Raw genomic sequence first — 21,660 nt, forward strand, 5'->3', positions numbered from 1 at the left:
TGCATATTTGGTCATTGAATTCAACCACCAATTATTTTTGAAGTCAAATTTATTTTATGGATTTTGCACATATCGTGTTCTGCACGACGTCTTCTTCTTGTTTGTTGGGATTCGCGAGATATCCGTTATTGTCGGGTTTTCCGTGTGTGTGTGTGTGTGTGTGTGTGTGTGTGTGTGTGTGTGTGTGTGTGTGTGTGTGTCTGCAACGCGAGGCTCCACAGCACAAACCAGCAAACCGATTTCGATGAAACTTGGCGAACAGGTGCCATATGAGCTGGGAGTGTGCGCGTTTGAGTTTCGTTGCTAAGCAACCACCCGTTGCTATGCAGTGGCCGAAAAACTGCGTTTTAAGAACCCAAACGGTAACTGACGTAGCACGGCTTCTATGATAGGTAGAGCGACCGGACCAACTCCTGCCTATTCCTTGCATCCCCATCTAGTTATCGCGACAGCATAACGTTCCTCTATCTCTCATAGTTTCCAAATGGCAGCCCTCCGAATGCGGAAAGGTGTTGAACCAGGGAATATGTTAAGTGACCTTGACCTCGGAAACCGTCGATGGCAGAACGTTCAAATTCGGTGTATGGATAGAGTTTAATAACGACTATAAAATTGAACTGCAGCATTTTTCCAGATTCGATCACCAAGAGTGTCGGGGCTGAAATACGCAAAATTCGAAAAATACTTTTTCTCGACCTACGTTCACTATTTTCAATACTTGTCATACAGGTTTGAATGTGGAGAAACGAATCTTCGGAATTAAACACTTCGAGATATTTAGAAAATTTTACTCGAGCCGATTTTTGATTTAGGTTTTATTTTTCAAATGGTAGTCCTGTGAGGAGTGCCAGTTGGCAAAATACGCAATAGGAAAAATCTTGCCAGGCAGAGGAACAATTGTATGTGAACCAATACGTCTTGGCAATGAATCTTCGTCGGTAGATCAGTCAGAATGAAAAGCATCATATCCAGCGCTTCGATCCTAGTGGATCCCTCGTCGCCTACCGGCTTGTTAGTTTGTCTGTTTGTTTTTATGGTGCAGGATATTTCAAAAAGTTGTGGATGGAGCTGGATGAAATTTTGGGTGACAAGGCCGAACTGATTAGATTTTGGTGAAGATCCGGATCAGGATCCGACTACTAGTATTTTCAAAGTGATTCTTCACCATTGAGAGATAGGGCCAAAAACGTTATATAGCACGATATCTCAACAAGTTGTGGACGGATTCGGACAAAACTTGGTGGACAGGTTCGGTGTGTGGCAAGGACGAATTGATTCATTTTTGGTGAAAATTCACATCCGGATCTGGATATGAGAATTATTTAATTTTTAAAGCGATTCTTCATCATTGAGAGATTGGGTCAAAAACGATATAAAGTACAATATCTCAAAAAGTTGTGGACGGATTCGGACGAAACTTGGTGGACAGGTTGGGTGTGTGGAAAGGACAAATTGATTCGATTTTGGTGAAGATCCGAATCCGCATCTGGATACGAGAATTATTTAATTTGTAGAATGTTTTTTTTCACCATTGAGAGGGCCAAAAACGCTGTAGTACTGTATAGCATATTTAAAATATGTATCGAGCCCGATATGTTCTTGTGGATCAGGCATTACTTGGCTTGACCGAGTGTCCGAGCTTGTACTGTATTTCATTGTGTTCTGTTAAATCATTCGTATAATCCGTGACATATTTCAGAGGCCTTGTGTTGGTTTAACGGTTATGGTGCTTGGCTTCAGATCCTCGGGTCCTCACTTCAAGTCCCTGTTGAGATGCTGAATTAACACCAGGTGGGGTCGACTGCGCCCGCCATTTTTGTGAGGACGGCAAAAATGAGTATCAGCGCGCTGGTAACAGGGTCATTGCATCAGCGTTACAGCCATGCCCCCAGAAAATGATGCAGCCAAGCAGCTAAAGGCTACATAGGAATAAATAAAAAAAACATGTCGGGAGAAGCAACATCTCGGGTGTGTTCCAGAATCAGTGAGCTTGCAGTGCGCTCGCCAAGCGGCTTAAGCACTCAAGCAAGCGCTCCATTGAAACGGTTCAAATACAACGGCTGGCTTGGTTCGCGATCGTCAGCTCATTGGTCATGGAACACACACTCGACGTCAAAAGGCCGTCATTGCAACGCCATGCACAATATTATTGTTGTCACTGCACACTGAACCTTTTGACACCATTTAAATGAGAACGGCTCAAAAAAAAAAAAAACCAAGAAAAAAATTCTCCAATACATTTTTAAAGCGAATACTTATGCTGTTTATTCCATGTAATCTATACCGCCAATATGTGCCGTTACAGTTTTTATGAACTCCACGAAGAGGAGGAATAATAATAATAAGAAGAAGAAGAAGAAGAAGAAAGTGAAGAAGAAGAAGCTCACAACAAAACAGGAAAACATGACCTTTTCCTCATGAATATTTTTCAGGTAACGTTTGTGAAACCGAATGGAAAGCAAGGCAATGGCAGTTTAAACACATTTTAACCTCGGGCCCGGGTACTGCGCGCCCTCCAGTGGGGCTTTTACGGTTTTTTTTTTTAATTTCCCTCTGATGCGCTGAGCACCGAAGTTGCGCCTTCAAGTTGCCGCCGGGCAAGATGGCGGAGCTGGAGGACGTTAGTCTGGATGGGAAGCCGTTGAACGTGCTTCGCGTCACCGACCTTAAGGCTGCCCTCGAGCAACGTGGCCTAGCCAAGAGCGGACATAAAAGTGCCCTGATAAAAAGGCTCAAAGGGGTGAGCACCGGTCGTGCGGGAATTATTGGCTGTATCGTTGTGCGATCAGGCAGTGTCGGGCCTAGGTACCCCCCGAAACGCCCCCACCTCCTCCTCCTCATCCTCCTCATCCTCTTCGTCCTCATTTTCCTCCTCCTACCAGCACCGTCACGGGTGCGGCCTTGACGGTGCTCAGAAGCCTTGCCGCCATGTAACTTCTTCGGACGGAAGGCCCGAGCGGTGGTGCTGCCGCCTGTATTATTTATTTCGGAGGAGTTTAGCTGTTGAGCCTGAACCGGCGCCACCCCGCCCCTCATCCCTCCTCCCCGCTACCGCCAAGTGATCGCAGTTCTCGCACACAGGTCTCGAATTCACTTTAAATCGGCGACCTGCTGTGTAAACGGTCTTTCCACCTTGATTGTGCGTTTCGGTCTCCATCATTTGAATAGAGCACGTACCGTGTGGTACGGGATCGGGGAGTTTCGCTCTCTGTCCGTGACGTACACTCTCCACCCAGTGGATGCGTCTCTCCGTGATGGATAAACACACGGTTCAGGATGATGATGATGATGATGACGAGTGTAAGGGAACGGTCGTGTTCCAACGGGGTACGGCGCCACTTGTACGTAACCTGTGGGTGGCGCAGCGCCCGGCATTGACCACTTGTTTGTGCAGCATGCTCGGCGTGAACTTGACCCTGGTTTGTTTAACCGAGGCTCTGCCTACTCCTCTCGTGTTGTCGGGACGATTGCTCGCAAGCTTTGCAAAACTTATTATTGTTATTAATTTTGTTTTTCGTCTTGAGGAGCTTGCGTACTTTGTGTGCACGTGTTGTAAATGTTTTGGGAGTCAGGTTTGAAGAACACCTTGATGGACGAGGGCCCAATGTTGAATCGTGATGCTGTATTTACCTTTGTGACGTGTTCGACGTGCGGAATTCCGCTGTGATCTCTGTGATTGACTTTCATTGGCTGGAGTCACTGAAGGGCCAAACGAATCGAAGGCATTCCAATGAACTGAACCTTTTGATAGTCATTTGAACACGAGCAAGGAATGAATGCAGATGCACCTGATGTATGACTTGCTGAACTCGAAGGGCACTCGGTGGAGCGCTTACCTCTTCCCCGTAATTCCTGATCCGTGAGAACATACCTGGCCCAATACATCTTTGAAATATCGTGCTGTGTATCGTTTTTGGCCCGATCTCTCGATGGTGAAGAATCACTTAAAAAAAAAATAATAATAATAATTCTCGTATCCAGATCCGGATTCGGATCTTCACCAAAAATCGAATCGCTTTGTCCTTGTCAGACACCCAACCTGTCCACCAAGCTTCGTCCAAGTCCGTCCACAACTTTTTGAGATATCCTGCTATTCATCGGTTTGGCCTCATCTCTCAATTGTGAAGAATCACGATATTTTTCGCATCCGGATTCGGATCTTCACAAAAATTGAATCAATTCTTCCTTGTCAAACACCTAAAATGTCCACCAAGTTTCGTCCAAATGCGTCCACAACTTTTTGACATATCGTGCTTTTCTTTTGTTTGTTTGTTTTTATGCCTCCGCATTGAGGGTGCCGGAGGCATTGTGTTTCCGGGTCGTCCATCCGTCCGGCTGGATTTTCGTTTACGCGATAACTCAAGAAGCAAATTGTAGAATTTCATCAAACTTGGTGAAAAGGTAAAGTAAGACGGGGAAATTAAGTGATTAGATTTTGGGCCAGATTTGATAAAGGTCAAGGGTCAAATATATCAATACTCAAATGTTTGTGCAGGACAGCGGAGGCATACCCGTCGACTGCGCGCAGTCAAATTACTCTAGTTAGGTCATCTCTTCCGAGATGACCTAATAAAGCCGGAACAAATGTCCGTCCATCCGTACGTCCGTCCGTCAACAAATTTTCTTTCCGATCTTGATGAAACTTAGTATGTGGGTAGAGGTCGATGAGTGTGGCACAACGATATAACTTTTGTCCAGGTTCAAGGTCACGGACGAGGTCACGTAAGTTATAAAAATCACCATTTTCAAAACCTATCTCGTCTGCCATTCTACAAGATATTCGGCAACTGTTTATTGATTATGATAGTAAAAAATATTATCTTGTATCTAACCAGACAGATTTTTGAATTTCCGTCCCATTTGGCCACCACGTAACCTGGAAGATGGTCATAAACACCTCCCGGTACAAAGAAAACTTTTTACTTCCGATCTTGATGAAATTTGGTATGTGGGTAGAGGTCGATGAGTGATACCCAACAACATATTTTTTTCCTGGATTCGAGGTCAGGGTCAAGGCCACAAGGTCACGAAAGTTGTGAGAGTCGCCATTTTCAAAACCTATCTAGTCTGTCATTTTAGGAGATATCTGGCAACGGTTCATCGATTATGAAAGTAAAAAACATTATCGAGATAACCGTCACCCCCACACGGGGGTAATTTAAAAAAAAAACATTTTTGGCCCTGTCTCAATTGTAAATAATCACTTTAAAAATTCTAGTAGTCGGATCCAGATTCGGTTCTTCACAAAAATCTAATCGGTTCGTCCTTGTCGCACACCAAACATGTGCACAAAATTACATCCGTATCCATCCATAACTTTTTGAGATATGCTGTACACAAACAAAGAAACACACAAACAGGCAGAAAGTGGGTGAAAACATAACCTCCTTCACCTTCGGTAGCGGAGGTAATAATGATAACTAGCCGATATATCCGTCGAGGATGCGTTAATGGGATGCCACACGATTTCGTAGGATGGGAGGACGGTAAAACAATAACAATCCCAGAAGCACCGTGCAGTGCCGTGACGTAATCAGACATGGCGAACGCTCTGTGGTAAACCTACTTTCAACGACTGAACGCAATAAATGTCGGAGTCTGAATTTAATTGAGAACTTGTAAGCAGGATTGTAAGATGTGAATTATGCTTACTAATTTTGGTGACTATGCACAAAGGGGTAAGATAGGGAAGAGATGGGCAGACACAATCCTTTTTCTATCCAATCGTCTAATAATGGACAAGACGTGCCTCTTCCAACGCAGGCCAATACTTGATGACATTGTCATCATGAAACATCCCAATCGGGTAAAATAGCTGAAATTGATTGTCACGAGTATTTAGCAAGACCTGTGCATGTTACCTGGATGCCTTGCAATAAATTGCATGATTGGTCTAAAATTGCATTGCCTGAATAATTCCCAGTCCATTCATCAATTTCGAGTGACTTCAAATGTTTGCATGATACATTTGATGTTCAATGATTTGTGAGGTTTTTGGTGCTTGTGAACTTTTTTTTTCATTTTTAGACTGTCCAGTGTGTGACATGAGTCTGTATCACACAACCTCTCCACTTTTGGTAGTCGCAACAACAATATAGGTGATGTATTTATATTTCTAATATAATGATCTGCTTATGAAGTTTTATCTGACTCCCAAATAATTTACCTCTGCCACCAAAGGTGAAGGAGGTTAGGCCAAAAAAAAAAAAAATATTGCATTGGCGTAACGGGTCACTGAAAAATAGGGTAGGTCGGTCGGGATCTTTTATTTTTATTTTATTTTTTTTTCCTAATAAATCCCTCCCAAAATCTCCCCCGGCTCGAGTACCACCCTTTTGTCGGCGGGTTCTGTCCGAAACACTTCCGGGTTTTTGCGATCGCGATCGCAATCAACAAGATACTTGAAAACGATAGCAAAACAACAAAAATAGCAATAAAATAGGGTCGGCAAAATTTTTCGATAGCAAAAAAACAAAAAAAAAAAAACGTAGGGTCGGCGGAATTTTTAGGGTCGGGCGGGTTACGCCAATGCAACATTTTTTTTTTTTGGCCTTATGCTTTCACCCCTTTCTGTCTTTTTCTGTCTGTTTGTCTGTGTGCAGGATATCTCAAAAGTTGTTGACGGATCCGGATGAAATTTTGTGGATAGATTCGGTGTGTGACAAGGATGAACCGATTAGATTTTGGTGAAGATCCTGATCCGGATCCGCCGACTAGAATTTTTAAAGTGATTATTTACCATTGAGAGATAGGGACAAAAATGATTTAAAAAAAAACAAAAGAAAAGCACGATATATCAAAAAGTTGTGAATGGATTCGGACGAAACTTGGTGGACATGTTTGGTGTGTGACAAGGAGGAATTGATTCAATATTGGTGAAGATCTGAATCCGGATCCAGATCTGATAAACTTTAAAGTGATTCTTCACCATTGAGAGATATTACAGTGCAAAACCGATATATAACACGATATCTCAAAAAGTTGTGAATGGATTTGGATAAAACTTGGTGGACGTGTGCGTGCGTGCGTGTGTCACAAGGACGAATTGATTCGATTATGTTGAAGATCTGAATCCAAATCTGGATATGAGAATTATCTAATCTTTAAAGTGATTCTTCACCATTGAGAGATATGACCAAAAACGATATATAGCATGATATGTCAAAAATGTATGGGGCTCCATATGTTCTCATGGATCGGGCATTGCGTGGCAAAGGTATGTGCTCTTCCGAGTGCCCTTCTCGTTTTCTTATTTAAAAGGATATATTAAGTTCTGAATCAAAAACAAAGCTTTTGTAATATTTCCAGTGAAATAAAGAATTGTGGAGAAAAAAAATACTTTTGTCAATTTCAACTTATTTTTTGGAGAAAATTCTGACTTATTTGAAAAGAGTGCAAAGGTTCCAATATTTTTTGCCATGACTGTATAATTTTGGTTGGTTCTTGGTCTATAAGAAAAATTGTGTGCGTTCGTGTTATGTCCACTGCCTGCCACTCACTTGTACGAACAGGAAATGGTAAGAACCTGACACCTCTCATCCACGGATATTGTTTCTGCATTATGAAATTGCCACTCTTTCCTGAATTGTCTAAATCGTGAAAATTATGCTAAAAAGACGATTTGAATTGCACATTCCGTGCTAGCGACAGCAGGTTTAAAGTCACTGCCGAGCCGAACCCAGTCACTGAAAACGCACGCACACAGTGCATGCGCAAAAAGCCTCGTTGGCATTCATACGTCATTTTGAAAGTCTCGTAATGCTCAAAGGTAAATGCGCCTCCTCTGCACTATTGTTGTGGGCTGGGGTTTGGTGGCGAGGAGCGACCGCGAGGTGGAGCAGTAGTGTCGTCTCCCACTGAACACCCGGAATTTAGGTCGTCCGAAGGTCACGGGTCACTTAAGGACGGTGATCACCAATTCTCTGACGGCGTGGGGTACGGTTAATAGCCAAATTTCAATATACCTAAGTACCCACGTCAAATTACCGGTGAAGTCACACCCTCAACGGACTCTGTTGAACCGGGTCGCTCTAACGACCTCAGTCCGGTGTAACTGAGCGGAATTACCAAAGTCCGTCGGACCCAATGACAACTTACGGCACCGACGGCCTCACGATTTCTCAAGCCCGCACCGTGTTGGGTCAATGGAAGAAAACACAGGCAACGAACTGGAACATTTAACAAGAGGGTTTATTTATAAGGGAGGGAGACACAGAGCAGACTTAATCACGAATAAAATGCAATGTACAATGAAAAGAAAACGCTTAAACAATTCTACCCAACAGACTGACGCTACACACATACACACCCAAAAGAAATGGACCCCGTCGGGTCTTTATTGGACCCTTCAGCTTGAGAGGGAAGTTGAGTTGAGGGCCAAGGTCTGGTTGGGTACCTTCCCGCCTTGTGCGGTCACACCAGACTCCAACCCACCATGGTGGAACTCGAACCCACGTCCCGGAATCCACCGAGCCCATGATCCTGGCTGCTCCCACAAGGAGCCCCACAAAAGACCGTAGACCACGTTCGCAGATGACCATGACAGATCAAAAGCAATGGCCACGATGACTGCTCGACACATACCAAGAGCAAAAAGTGGCCACGAAGACTGCAGTACTCTGCTTTTCTAACACCCTCTCCAGACCTTCTCACGGGGTGAACACTTCATCTGGCTGGGGTGGAGTTGGCCCTTAGGTGATCAGCCTCCTGATTGGACGGGGCGTCTCGGAGGCCTGCCCCCCCAAAGAGGCTGTGTAGTAGTTTCCGGCACTCTGGCCTCCCATTGGCCAGAGCGCCTCGGCCCTGCTCGCCCTTCGCCCATTTGCTGGAAGGAACGCTCCATGCCCTTCCTCGGAGCGGAGCCTCGATCTGATGCGATGGAGGCTCCACCCACGCCTTTAGCCAAAAACACGTGGGCAATGGAGTCGGTGGTGCGAAGGTTTGATTTGTTTGGGAGAAGATTTAAAGATGTATAAAACCTGACTATAAAAGAAACCCGCAGCGCACACATGAAATTCCCGTTAGACATAGGGGATGGGGCCCAAACTGTAAACGCATACTTATCAAAATAACTGAACTGCGGGGACTGCTGTCTGTGTGCATATTGCTGCCAGATCTGTAACACTATCATATCAGATGGTCCAACATTTTATTTTCCTCCTTATCCTTTCTTTTTTGTTTCTTAGTTGTACCCCTATCCCCTTTCCCTACCAACCCCCTCCTGTTTTTCTACCACCCACTGTTTCCCCACATCTTTTCATACTTAATCTGAACACATCCCTGATGACTGCTTAAGCAAAGAAACTAATGTTGTCCCAGTTTGTGATGTGTTGTCAGAGAACAACAACAACAACAACAACAACAACAACAACAACAACAACAACAACAACAACAACATGCTTGCCATGTCACAGCCATGTGAGAGGTCTTTCGTTTGATTGTCGGTTGGTATTTTTCTGGACCACACACCAAAAGCAAGTCGTGTATTAAATGGATCCTACTGCCAAAGAAAAGGATAACTTTGAAATCCTTGCATTAGTAAATAGGCATAGTGGCTCAAGGAAGTGTTTTCCTTATCTTCATCTATACAGTCGTCCCTCACTATATCGTGGTTCACCTATCGCGCCCCGGTTCATCATGGGTTTCCCTTGGAACCTAACTAATGTTTTCTGCGGATTCCCCCGGTATATCGCGGTAATAATATATAAAATATAAATTATTTAAGCAATAAATTATAACGCGTGGCGCTCGACCAGTCACACAACGCACGAGACAAAGACATAGAGCGCGCTATTAATTTCTCCTTGGCGCTGATTGGCTGCTGCCCACGAGGCGCACTCTCGCGAGAACTCTTAGCAACAATCGCGAGAACGGCCAAATAACTGCAGGGGATGGCTGAAGCATGGGATACCTCTATGGTTCGGGCGTCGCAATTCAAGAACGCTATTGATGGCGCAATGGAAACCTACAAAACCCTCCTCACCACCATGAAGAAACAACGCGAGCAACTGCCCATCACAATGTTTTTCCAACGTTACTGAGTTTAAAATGTGTTTTCACTGTTTTTTATTCCATTATTATTATTTTGTGTACATTTTTATGCTTGCAAATGTTTTCTTTATGTGTTTAATTGAGTTTAAAATGTGTTTAAACAGTGTGTGGGGGGTATTTTAGGGCTTAAAGTACAAAAAAATAGGCATTTTTTGGGGAGGCATCCATTCATCGCGAATTTTCACACTTCGCGGGGGGGGGGGAGGGGGGGGGTTGGGACGTAACCCCCACCATAAACTGGGGACGACTGTATGTCGCACATTCGTTTTCTTTGCTTTCTTAATCTCTGAAATTCATTGATTTGTTGTTTTCACATTTTCTTGCACAAAATGAAATGACCAGATGTTGCTGACCTGGCTGTACAATTTTGTGAAGTTGTAGTTGATTGATCTGCATTTTCTGACAGAGTTCTGCATAGGTAGCGTACTTACCTTTGAACTGTCTCGATGGGGGTTTGATTCTGGTCCTAATGATAAACGTTCACATTGCTGCTTCAACCGATGGGGGTATTGTTATAAATTGTGCTGTTCCTTGAATGGATGTTAAGCTGGGTGTCCCTTCTGCTAGCATTAGTTTGTGAAGGTGAAAGATCTCACCGTCTCTTGGGACGAGTTGGTGAGTTAAACCCCGACATCCTGGTCAAATTCCAAGTTTCTGTCCAAATTTGCTCCAATTGAACATCAGGCTTGTTTGTGAAAAATTTGGGTAAAAAGTCCCACTCGGCTGACCCCACAAACAAAGTGGGATATTAATTGGTGCCACTACTGAAGTGATGGTAGTGAACTTATGCATTCTCATTCTTTTTATTTCTGCTGGATTTCATTTCCAGCTTCTGTTTAACTGTTCTCTCCTCACTTTAGGCCAATGTTTAAAAGGTAAAGAAACTAACTGGCTTTGCTTTTGATGATTTTGGAAATTTTTTGCCATTATGTTCACTGTCTAAGGTGGAGACTGGCTTTACATCTCAAAAATACTTCAGACAATTCCTCTATCATACTAAAATATGCAATTTGGTGTCTGTGTCTGTCTGTTTGACCATGATACATTGTCATTACATATCTAATCTCAACCAAGCTTAACAGGACTACGAAGAGTTACACTATTAAGGTTGAAGAAATTTCATCTCCACCCCCCCCCGCCCAATCCCCAAGGGGGTTTTCCACCTTGGACGAAATCCGTGTTTTAAGGGTTATATCAGTGTTAACATGCAGTGCCTATAAAAAGTCTACACCCCCTTTTCAAAATTTTAACCTTTTGTTGCCTTATAGCCTGGAATGAAATTGCATTAAATCAGACTTTTCCACCTTTACTTTACACATCATAACCCACAACTTGCAAGTGAAAAACAAATTTCAGAAAATTAATTAAATATATCAAACAAGAATATCTTGGTTGGATAAGTGTCCACTCCCCTTAAAATATCAATTGTGTATGGGCTCAGGTGTAACCAATCACCTTCAAAATCACAAACCAAGTAATTTGCCTTCATCTGTGTTGAATTGTGGTGATTCTGGTTCTTAAAAAAAAAGAAATCAGATGTTCCTGTAGGTTTTTTTCTACTGGGTAGTGCATTTCACAGCAAAGACTCAATCATCAGTACGAAGAAGCTATCAAAAGACCTCCAGGATGAAGTTGTGGAAAGGCACAGATGAGGAGATGGGTATAAAAATATTTCAAAGGTCTTGAATATCCCTTGGAGCACAGTCAAGACAATCATTTAAAAGAGGAAGGTGTAATGTACCACCAAGACCTTGCCTAGATCAGGCCGTCACTGCAAACTGGATGACCAAGCAAGGAGGAAACTGATCAAAGAGGCCACCAAGAGGCCAATGGCAACTTTGAAAGAGCTACAGGCCTTTATGGCAAAGACTGGTCACTGTGTGCATGTGACAACAATATCCCAAGCACTCCACAACTCTGGCCTGTAGGTAGGGTGGCAACAAGGAAGCAATTACTCAAAAAAGCCCACCTTGAGTTCCATTTGAGGTATGTTTAAAAAAAAAAAAACCCAGTGAAGATTCTGAAGCCATGTTGCAGAAAGTTTTGTGGTCTGACAAAACCAAGATGGAACTTTTTGGCCTAAATGCAAAACGTTACGTTTGGCACAAACCCGGTCTGGGAACAAACGTTTGACACGGTCTGGCACCTTGCCCTGCTCACCAAACTCTCTTCCTATGGTAGCCAAGGCCATCTCCATCATGGCTTGCAGACTTCCTCTCCTGTCGCAGCCAACATGTGGCCCCTCTTCCTGTCCAGGCTGGAGTTCCTCAAGGCAGCGTTCTGGGCCCTGTTCTTTTTCTGGTTTTCATCAACAATCTCTCCGGCTCTGGAAAATCCTCTTTATCTCTTTGCTGATAACTCCACCCTCTGTCGTACCATCTATCATCCCTCAGACCGGCAAGCAGCAGCTTCTTCGCTCACTGCTGATCTGGATAAAATCACAAACTGGTCCAACACGTGGAACATGTCTTTCAATCCGGACAAATCTCGCACTCTCACGATGTCTCTTCGAAAGGACCGTTTGGAACCCCACCCCCCCATCTACTTTCTCAACAATCCTCTGGAAAAAGTCCTTTCATTCAAGCTTCTGGGTCTCACTATCTGCCATGATCTTTCCTGGGAAAGCCACATTTCCAACCTGGCCTCCAAAGTCAATTGCCGGCTGGGAATTCTCTGTCATGCAAAGTCCTTCCTCTGCCCACCTGAGCTCCTGACCACATACAAAGCTTTCGTCCGCAGTGTGATGGAGTACTGCTCTCCCCTCTGGGCTGGTACTCCTGCCTCTCACCCTTCTTGGCTTCACACTGTAGAAACCAAGGCATTTTGGATCATTGGTATCTCCCGCGGTGAGCCTGAGTCTTTGGGCCTCTCACTCTCTCACCGCAGGCAGGTCGGTGGTCTTTCTGTCTTCTACCGTCTTCTCTCCAGTCTCGCCCCTCCCTGCTTTATCTGGGATATGTCCCCACCATATTTCCGCAGGGTGCTCGAGGTCCGCCAACAACCCCCTTCTGGTAAAACTACCAAAATCACGAATCACTGCTCACCTTCACTATTTCATTCCTCTTTTTTCCCACCTTTGGAATAAACTCCCATACACTGTTCAATCCCATTCTTCCCTCCTTGTCTTCAAAACAGCTGTTCACCACCACCTCTTATCGTCCCCCATCCAAATCCTTTATCTTTTCTACCCCCGTTAATCCACCCCAAACCCACCTCCTTCAAATTTCCTGCCTTCCTTCCTGAATGTCCCTGCAATGTCCATCTTGTACACCCTGTGTTCCCCGCCTCATCCCTCTCCCTTCCACAGATTTTCTAATGTCTCTGTTCCCCACTGTTTTGTCCTTTCCACTCCCGCCCCTCTTGTCTCATGCCCCCCCCCTTGCTGTGCGTTGTGTGTTAGCTCTCATACGAGCCTTGACGATGTATACAAAAAACAAACAAACCCAACACAGCACATCACCCAAAGAACACCATCCCTACTGTGAAGCATTGTGGTGGCAGCATCGTGTTATGGGGAAGTTTCTCATCAGCAGGGACGGTGGCACTTGTCAGGATAGAAGGGGAAGTGGATGGAACAAAATACAGAAAAATCCTGGATGAAAACATGCTGCCCTCTGCAAGAAACCTGAAATTGGGACAGAAGTTCTCCTTTCGGTATGACAATAACCCGAAGCACACAGCCAAAGCTACACTGGAGTGGCTAAGGAACAAAAAGATAAATGTCCTTGAGTGCCCAGTCAGAGCCCCGATCTAAATCCAATTAAAAATCTGTGGCGTGACTTGAAGATTGCTGTTCATCAACACTCCTCATGCAACTTGATTGATCTTGAACAGTTTTGTACAGAAGAATGGGGAAATATTGCCCAATCAAGGTGTGCAAAGTTGGTAGAGACATATCCCAACAGACTCACAGCTCCAATTGCTGTCAAAAGTGCTTCCACAAAGTGTAAACTCAGGGGGGTGGACACTGATCCAACTAAGATTTTTTTTTTTAGTTTTGTATTTCTGATTAAGTTTCTGAAATTTGTAGAATTTGCTTTTCACTTGTAAGTTGTGGTTTACAATGTGTAAATAAAGGTGGAAAAAGTCTGATTTAATTCCAGGCTATAAGGCAACAAAAGGTGAAAAATTTGAAAGGGGGTGATGACTTTTATCGGCACTGTAGCTCACCATGGTGTTTTTCGAAGGCTGCTTCTCATTACAAAAGTAATTACAACACCAATGATAATAGCATAATATTAATGTTATTAAAAGACAATATTGCGGTAATAATAATAATAATATCCCCCTTCCCAAGGGGGTTTCCTCCTTCATGAAACACAATGTTTAGGTGTGTATAAATTGCTCATTGTGACGTTTTTTCCAAGGTGGCTTCTAATAACAAAAGTAATAAAGATATTGTTTGGGCCGTGGTGGTTAGGTTAATCCCCTCCGACCCAATTGTCATGGACGGGCGGTTAACACTGATCAGGCCGGATCACCGAGTGGTTTTCCTTAGAGGCGAGCACGTGATCCTCAGAGATTATGGCGCACGTGGGAAGGAAAGGGTGGCATGGACGGGGAAGATGGATGCACAGCACAAGGGGTTTATACTCGAACCCACAATAGATACATGGACACCAGCAACTTAAAATAAACATGGGGATTTAATGAAAATAGATCAAATATTTACAAGGGTAGCAGTTCAAAATGTAAATAAACTGAGGTCAATTAAAGCCTCAAGTCGAGGGACCTCCACACAATGACTTTGATACAGACAAGGAAAATGAAAGAAACGAAAATAACCCTTTATTCTGGCACTTAGCTTTTTCCAGAGATTGTCTATTGCACTTTGGGGTCGAGGATCTTCATCCTACCTGGGAAGATGTGGCCAAAATGGCGCTGAGCTGCTCTCTGGGTGGGAAACGCACATGAGGTATTTCATGAAGCAGTATTCAACACCAGGGCTCACCAACTGCTGTGCAGCCTCTTTGTCGATCGTGCTTGTCGATGCTGCTGCTCTCTGCAGAATGGGACCGCTCCCTTTGGTGATATCCACGAGGCCTTGAGGTCGGTCTCACACGACCCAGTCAAGAGTCAATGGCCAGCGTCTTGCTCCACGATGCGAGCCAATTTGCCTCAGCACGAAGATGAGAATTGTGCCGTCTTCTTCATGCATCGAAGGAAAGCCAGCCGTAGTGCCTTGATCTTACACGCCATCTCCTGGCTCCGTCGTCTCTCGACCTCGTCCCTCACACCAAAATCAACCCACCAAAACCATCTGCTCTTCCTCCTTGCTTCTGATGTCACGGCCCTTAATCATCCACCTCCGGGCATGGCTTGTTGGCACGAACCCGGAAAGGCGGGGCTTCTCGCCTGCTTGAATGTGCAGCATTGTTGCTGTTGTTGCAAAAATGTAATTTTTTGCTGGCTTGTACATGCAAAAACGTAGGAAAAGGTTACGGGGGCAATTACTGGGGGGAATTGGCCTAATCTCTATCTAATTAACACGGCACCACCCCCAAGCTCACAGTTTCCCCACTTAATTTACTTCGAGATGTCTCCTACACGTCCATCCTCCAAGCAACTCTATACAATCCTAACTTTGCTATGAAATTCCTCCATGTATCCCCACAACCATAACAATATGTTCTGCGTCGTTTTATGTTATGGTGGCATTATTCCAAGGCCGCTTCCAATGTCAAAATCAATAATAATGGCAAAGTGTGTGTGTGTGTGTGTGTGTGTGTGTGTGTGTGTGTGTGTGTGTGTGTGTGTGTGTGTGTGTGTGTGTGTGTGTGTGTGTGTGTGTGTGTGTGTGTGTGTTCGACATAATTCCAAAACTATAAAACCTATCAGCGTGAAACTTTGCATGCATACTAAGAAAACTCGAAGGAAGTGCATGACTAAAATTGGGTGTTTGGTTGAATCATAACACCCCTTTTGAAGGTAATTAATGGTGTTATTTAATTATGTCCTTCATCATGTGCATCCTCGGTCGCCGCTCTCTATGTTGTCCGAAGGCATTTCCTGGGTAAACTCGCTGTGGTCTGAAGCCGCCATGTTTTTTGGCCTTGTAAACCATGCCTTGACTTGGAACAGGCCGCAACGATTTCTTAACGATAAAGTATTTTTTTTTTTAAACTTTCCTCACTCATATTATCGAATGCCTGTTCATCATAGCTACAAATTGCTGGGTACATTGCAATGCTTATAAATGCCCGGCGATGCCAGCGTTTGTGGCTTTATTTCGTTTCTGCACATGCGGAACCTCGAGGATGTTTACCTCCGCACATCTCGATAACCTCGAGAATCTCTTAAACTAAGCTGAATTGCAAGATTTAAGTTCCAGAATCCAACTTGGAGCAGTTCCGACTCCTAAAAAAAAAGTGTTCATTTGTCCAATTCGGACATTGCTTGGGCGTTTCCGGGTGCATGGGTTTAACGATGGCAATTGGTAATCGGTTGCCAGGCCAGGCATTCCGCTGGAGTGCTGCTGATTGCTTAAGCCACTTGCCGAGTGCCCTACAGTCGATAGCGGTGCAGTTTGTGTCTTGATCCGGATTTACAGTCAGCAGGTACGTGTACAGCACACACGGACATGTTACATATGGGTAGATTTGGATCTGTAGGCACTCTCCGTAGGTGTGTGGGCACGTAATGCCTGTTACGGGTGCTATGCTTGCAAAGTTTCATCCCTTATCTTTTGAAGATTTTATCAAGTTTTCCTTTTCCTCATGAATGTTTCGAAAGTACTTGGTTATTGGATATGTTTTACAGAGGTTATATGCTTTCTCTTTGTGAGTTTCAAAGTAAAATATATTTGATAACGCCCGATTTCTGAGTCGTTTGCCATATTAACGTGTTTTCTTCATTACCGAGCCAACGATTTTTTCACCCATCACACAGAGCTGTTTATAAAGAATAACCTTTGTGGACATTTCCCTGAGGTCAATATAAATGTGACGTTTTTTAGTGAAAGCAACTCGAGGTTTATGGGTTGTATACCGTTTGTACTGTAGTCGGTAATAACACTGACTCCAACCTGCATATTCCCCAAAATGTGTGTGTGTGTGTGTGTGTGTGTGTGTGTGTGTGTGTGTGTGTGTGTGTGTGTGTGTGTGTGTGTGTGTGTGTGTGTGTGTGTGTTTTTCATAAAAGCATAACATTTTCTCTCCATAAACTGTCTCTGTCTCTGTCTGTCTCTGTCTGTCTGTCTGTCTGTCTGTCTGTCTGTCTGTCTGTCTGTCTGTCTGTCTGTCTGTCTGTCTGTCTGTCTGTCTCTGTCTGTCTGTCTGTCTCTGTCTGTCTCTCTGTCTGTCTGTGTCTGTCTCTCTGTCTGTCTGTGTCTGTCTCTGTCTGTCTCTGTCTGTCTGTGTCTGTCTCTTGTCTGTCTCTGTCTGTCTGTCTGTCTGTCTCTGTCTGTCTCTGTCTGTCTGTCTCTGTCTGTCTGTCTGTCTCTCTCTGTCTGTGTCTGTCTGTCTGTCTGTCTCTCTGTCTGTCTCTCTGTCTGTCTCTCTGTCTGTCTCTCTGTCTGTCTCTCTGTCTGTCTGTCTGTCTCTCTGTCTGTCTGTCTGTCTCTCTGTCTGTCTGTCTGTCTCTCTGTCTGTCTGTCTGTCTCTCTGTCTGTCTGTCTGTCTCTCTGTCTGTCTGTCTGTCTCTCTGTCTGTCTGTCTCTGTCTGTCTCTCTCTGTCTCCGGACGGTGATTTATTTATCTCCAGGTGGTGTTTGTGTCGGGGCGTTGTTTGTCTTTGGACAGGAGTTTGTCTCTGGACAGGAATTTGTCTCTGGACACGTCCACGGGATGTTTCTGTCTGGACGGGAGTTTGTCTCCGGACGTGTCCGGGGGATGCTTCTGTCGGGCGGGAGTTTATCTCTGGTCGCGTCGGGGCGGTGTTTGTGCCCAGACACGTTCGGGGTGGTGTTTGTCGCCGGGCAGTATTTACAGTATGACCAGTAGAAAATGGATTTCATACATTTTGTTTCCATCTTCGCTGTTATTCTGTGCAGAATAATTTATATGAAACGGTGTGAATCGTAATTAACACTCCACTGCACGTCTGCCCTCCCTTCCTCTCACCTCACGCTACCTTCCCTTCTCGCACACCCCTCTCGCTCCTACACCCCTCCTCGCTCTCTGTCTCTGTCTCTGTCTCTGTCTCTCTCCCTCTTCCTTCCTCTTTTCTCCCACCCTTTGGTATTCCTGTCAGCGAAGCGATGGGTGGTATTTGCTCGTGATAATAATAACACCCCCTCAGTACATCACCTGAAGAAGCAGGACATCAAGCATGTCATCTTTGGGGGACATTCTTTCCATTCATAATGGTGCATCAGCAATAACGATAATGGCATAATAATAATAATATTGTTGCAGTTCTGCAAATTTGGCACCCCTCCTCGGCTATGGAATTCAACATATAGTGGTCCCGAGGCATTTATTTCTTTCGTATTCGTTTTAGATAGCCCTTCCCTTATGTGTAGTGGGTTTATGGGAGAACTTCCATTGTGAGGGCTTTTAGGCAAGTCTCTATTTCTATCGTTCATCTATTTTATTTACTTTGCTGCACACAGGATCTTCTCTTCAAACAAGCATTCACGCCACAGCCGCATAGTAACAAGAGATGGCTCATTCAAACCGTGCCATTCCCATTCCGACCATCACCTCAGATCTTCTCCGGACTCAAACCACAACGCTACTCAAACTCAAACCACAATTTCTATAACCGTCACAATGGCCTTATAAAAATCCCTTCAGCCATTCAAGCTCGCTTACCTCACCATAACCAGCAATGCTCGCTCCCAGCAATGCTCGCTCCCAGCATTGCACCATCCCAGCAATGCTCGCTCACTTCACCACAACCGCTGTGAGCTCCGCAACCACAGTTGCCACCCCGAATGCCAACCACTGTCCTTTGAAGATATCAGGGAACCGTGGATGTTCCCTACCATTACAGAACTGGTGTTTGGAACGTTCTGGCGTGTAGTTTGAAGCGCAAGTATGCGCTAGAATCTGTTCAAAATCGCCTGGATAGCCTTTGCACTTCACTCAATCACAACCCTCATTTGGTGTTGGTACCAATTGGCGTTCGTGATTGCTTCGCAACCCCCCGGCGCGTGGTGTTATCTGCGCCTGGCGGCCTCAGGACCAGGCATTCTGGAGAGACTCGAGTGCTTCCCCCTCGTGGCGAGCCTCGAACCCAGGATCCACAACAATATCGATGTTATTACAAAATAATAATATTGCTAATCATAACAATATCAACAATAACTAGAAGGGCACTCAGGAGAACGCATAACTCCGCCACGCTTTGCCTGATCCACGCGAACATATCGGGCCCAATAATTTTTTGAAATATCATGCTCTGTATCGTTTTTTGGCCCCATCTGTCAATGGTGAAGAATCACTTTAAAAATTAAATAATTCTCGTATCCAGGTCCGGATTCAGTTCTTCACCAAAATCGAATCAATTCGTCCTTATCACACACCCAACCTGTCCACCAAGTTTCATCTGAATCCGTCCCCAACTTTTTCAGATATCCCACACAGATGGACGGGTGAAAACAACCTCCTTCCATCTTTGGTGGTTGAGGTAATAATAGGAAGGATAATAACACCCTCCCTCCTCCCCCAACCTCCTTGGCTGAGTCGAAAGCATCATTTTCACACATAGTGTGGGAAAATGTATAATTAAGGTGCAAGGACTGGAAACCCACGACCTCATCCCCTTCCCTCGGCCGCTCCCTAAGGGTAGGACAAACAAATACGAGTAGGGCAAATAATATCTGCATTTGGCATTCATTCATGCTGAGTGTTAAAGGGGAACCCAAACGGAATTTTTTTTTTTTCTGAAAATCATTGAGAATCATTAATCATGGTCTAATCCATCCATCCATTGGGACCTTACTCTGTACAGAGCGTCGGTGCTGCCTGAGCAGTCTCCTGGGCTATTGGGCGCAATCCATTTCGATGCAGCACACTCGAATGGCTCAATCATCCCAGCAAGCTGGTACTCATTTTACCGACCTCGGAAGGATGACAGGCTGAGTCAACCCCACCTGGTATTAATTCAATGACAAAGCAGGATTTTAACTTGGAATCCTAGGATCGCAAACCTGCCACCCTAACCATTAAGCCAACACCAGGCCTACGGTGTAATTTGAAGGGGAACAAAAAGTTTTAAATTTTTTTGCCAATCATAAAGTGTTGAAAAAAGTCCTTGAGTGTCAATTTTTGTTTTGCCAATGACGTCACAGCTTAAGCCATATTAATCTGAACGGCGTAGAGAAACAGTGCATATGAAGCTTGGATTGCGATCCTGATCCCACCATCATGAGCAACACCGAATGTTCTCAGAATGTTGAAACTGATCAGTGGGATTTTGAAGAAAAATATTGGCGACAAAATTAGTAATGGAAACGCTTTCTGGGGAATTGTGACGCTGAATAATTTCGAGCCTTGTGCAAGCGATTCAGAGGAAGGCGGCGGAAGGGTTCGTGAAGATGAAAATGTTGGTTTCATGATCACTTCAGCTCGGTAGGATTTGATTTTTACATTCATATGGCGGTTTATAAGGGAGGGATTTTGTATTGATCGATAAGTCGGTTATATTACTCGAGAATAAATAACAGTCACCGTGGATAAAATGGACTACAAATGCTCTGTCCCACCATCGTAGGCTGACCAGGTGTATTGTACGTTGCTCGATCGTCCTGTTTCATACTTTCCCATTTGTGGCCGTGCTGTGTCCCGCCCTCATGTCTGTGAGGTGTCGATGTCTCACCAGTGGTTTGGGAATTATGGAGGGGGGTGGGGTTGGTGGAGTGGGGGTGTGGGATGGTGGTGGGTATTGTTGGGGTGATGGTTGAAGGGGGATTGAGGGGTGGTGGGTACTGTGGGGATGGTTATTGTGAGATGGGTGTGGGATGTTGGTGGGTATTGTGGTGGTGATTGAGGGGTGGTGGTGGGTACTGTTGGGGTGGTTAGTGTGGGATGGTGGTGGGTATTGTGGGGGTGATGGTTGATGGGGGATTGTGGGTGGGGGGGGGAGTGAATGAGGGTGGAGACCATTAAAGTTTTAGTGACCAAAGTCAAATCCTCCTCGAGGAGTAGATGATTATGATGATGATACATGCATACTTTCTCTCCACTATAAATAGATGGTGGTTTGTTTGATTTGTAGAAATTTGTTTGTAATAGATAATTATTTTCAGGTGCTCTTGTGGTAACTGCTGGGCAATGGCAACAGGTGTTTGATTTGACACCGCTCAAATCGTCCATGTGCATATGCCGGAAGCTCGGTAGAGATGATGTTCCAGTTTCGAGCGACGGCTGTTTCTTCTGTTTTATCATGGGGATGGCATCCCCTCTGAATCGTGGTGGATAACGATAAGATATAGCCATCTCTGTTGTTTCATAACAGTGCTCTGTAAAATGTTCCGAGCACAAAAGCAAACATTTTGTAAGCCTGATCCACACACGGGTATTTCGGACAAACTTGGGGTTTTTCTGCCATTGCAAGAGCATCAAACCATCTCGGTTTGTATTGCTATACAACCCCCAAGGATCTATCAACTCGGCATATTTGTGGAAAATCGAAATTATTCGCCGTTTGAGTTAAAATCACACCGCG

The 21,660-nt window shown here is 44.5% G+C and overlaps 1 protein-coding gene across 7 annotated transcripts in view; it reads left to right on the top strand.

The window, feature by feature from the left end:
• Nucleotides 1-2,402: 2,402 nt before the first annotated feature.
• The window catches only part of LOC147023526 (uncharacterized), a 198,195-nt gene continuing 178,937 nt past the window's right edge, over nt 2,403-21,660 (top strand). For 2 of the 7 annotated variants that reach the window (XM_085889017.1, XM_085889020.1), the window contains exon 1: nt 2,403-2,432. In XM_085889017.1, coding sequence (XP_085745143.1) covers nt 2,418-2,432 — 15 coding nt within the window. In that variant the 5' untranslated portion in view covers nt 2,403-2,417. Of the gene's footprint in view, nt 2,433-2,563; nt 2,741-21,660 lie in introns of those variants that run through there. The other 5 variants (XM_085889015.1, XM_085889016.1, XR_015060247.1 and 2 more) reach the window with 4 other exon arrangements.

Source organism: Eptatretus burgeri, chromosome 7 (genome assembly GCF_056783735.1).
Source record: "Eptatretus burgeri isolate ZD-2024b chromosome 7, Ebu_testis_v1, whole genome shotgun sequence".
NCBI classification, from domain to species: Eukaryota; Metazoa; Chordata; class Myxini; order Myxiniformes; family Myxinidae; genus Eptatretus; species Eptatretus burgeri.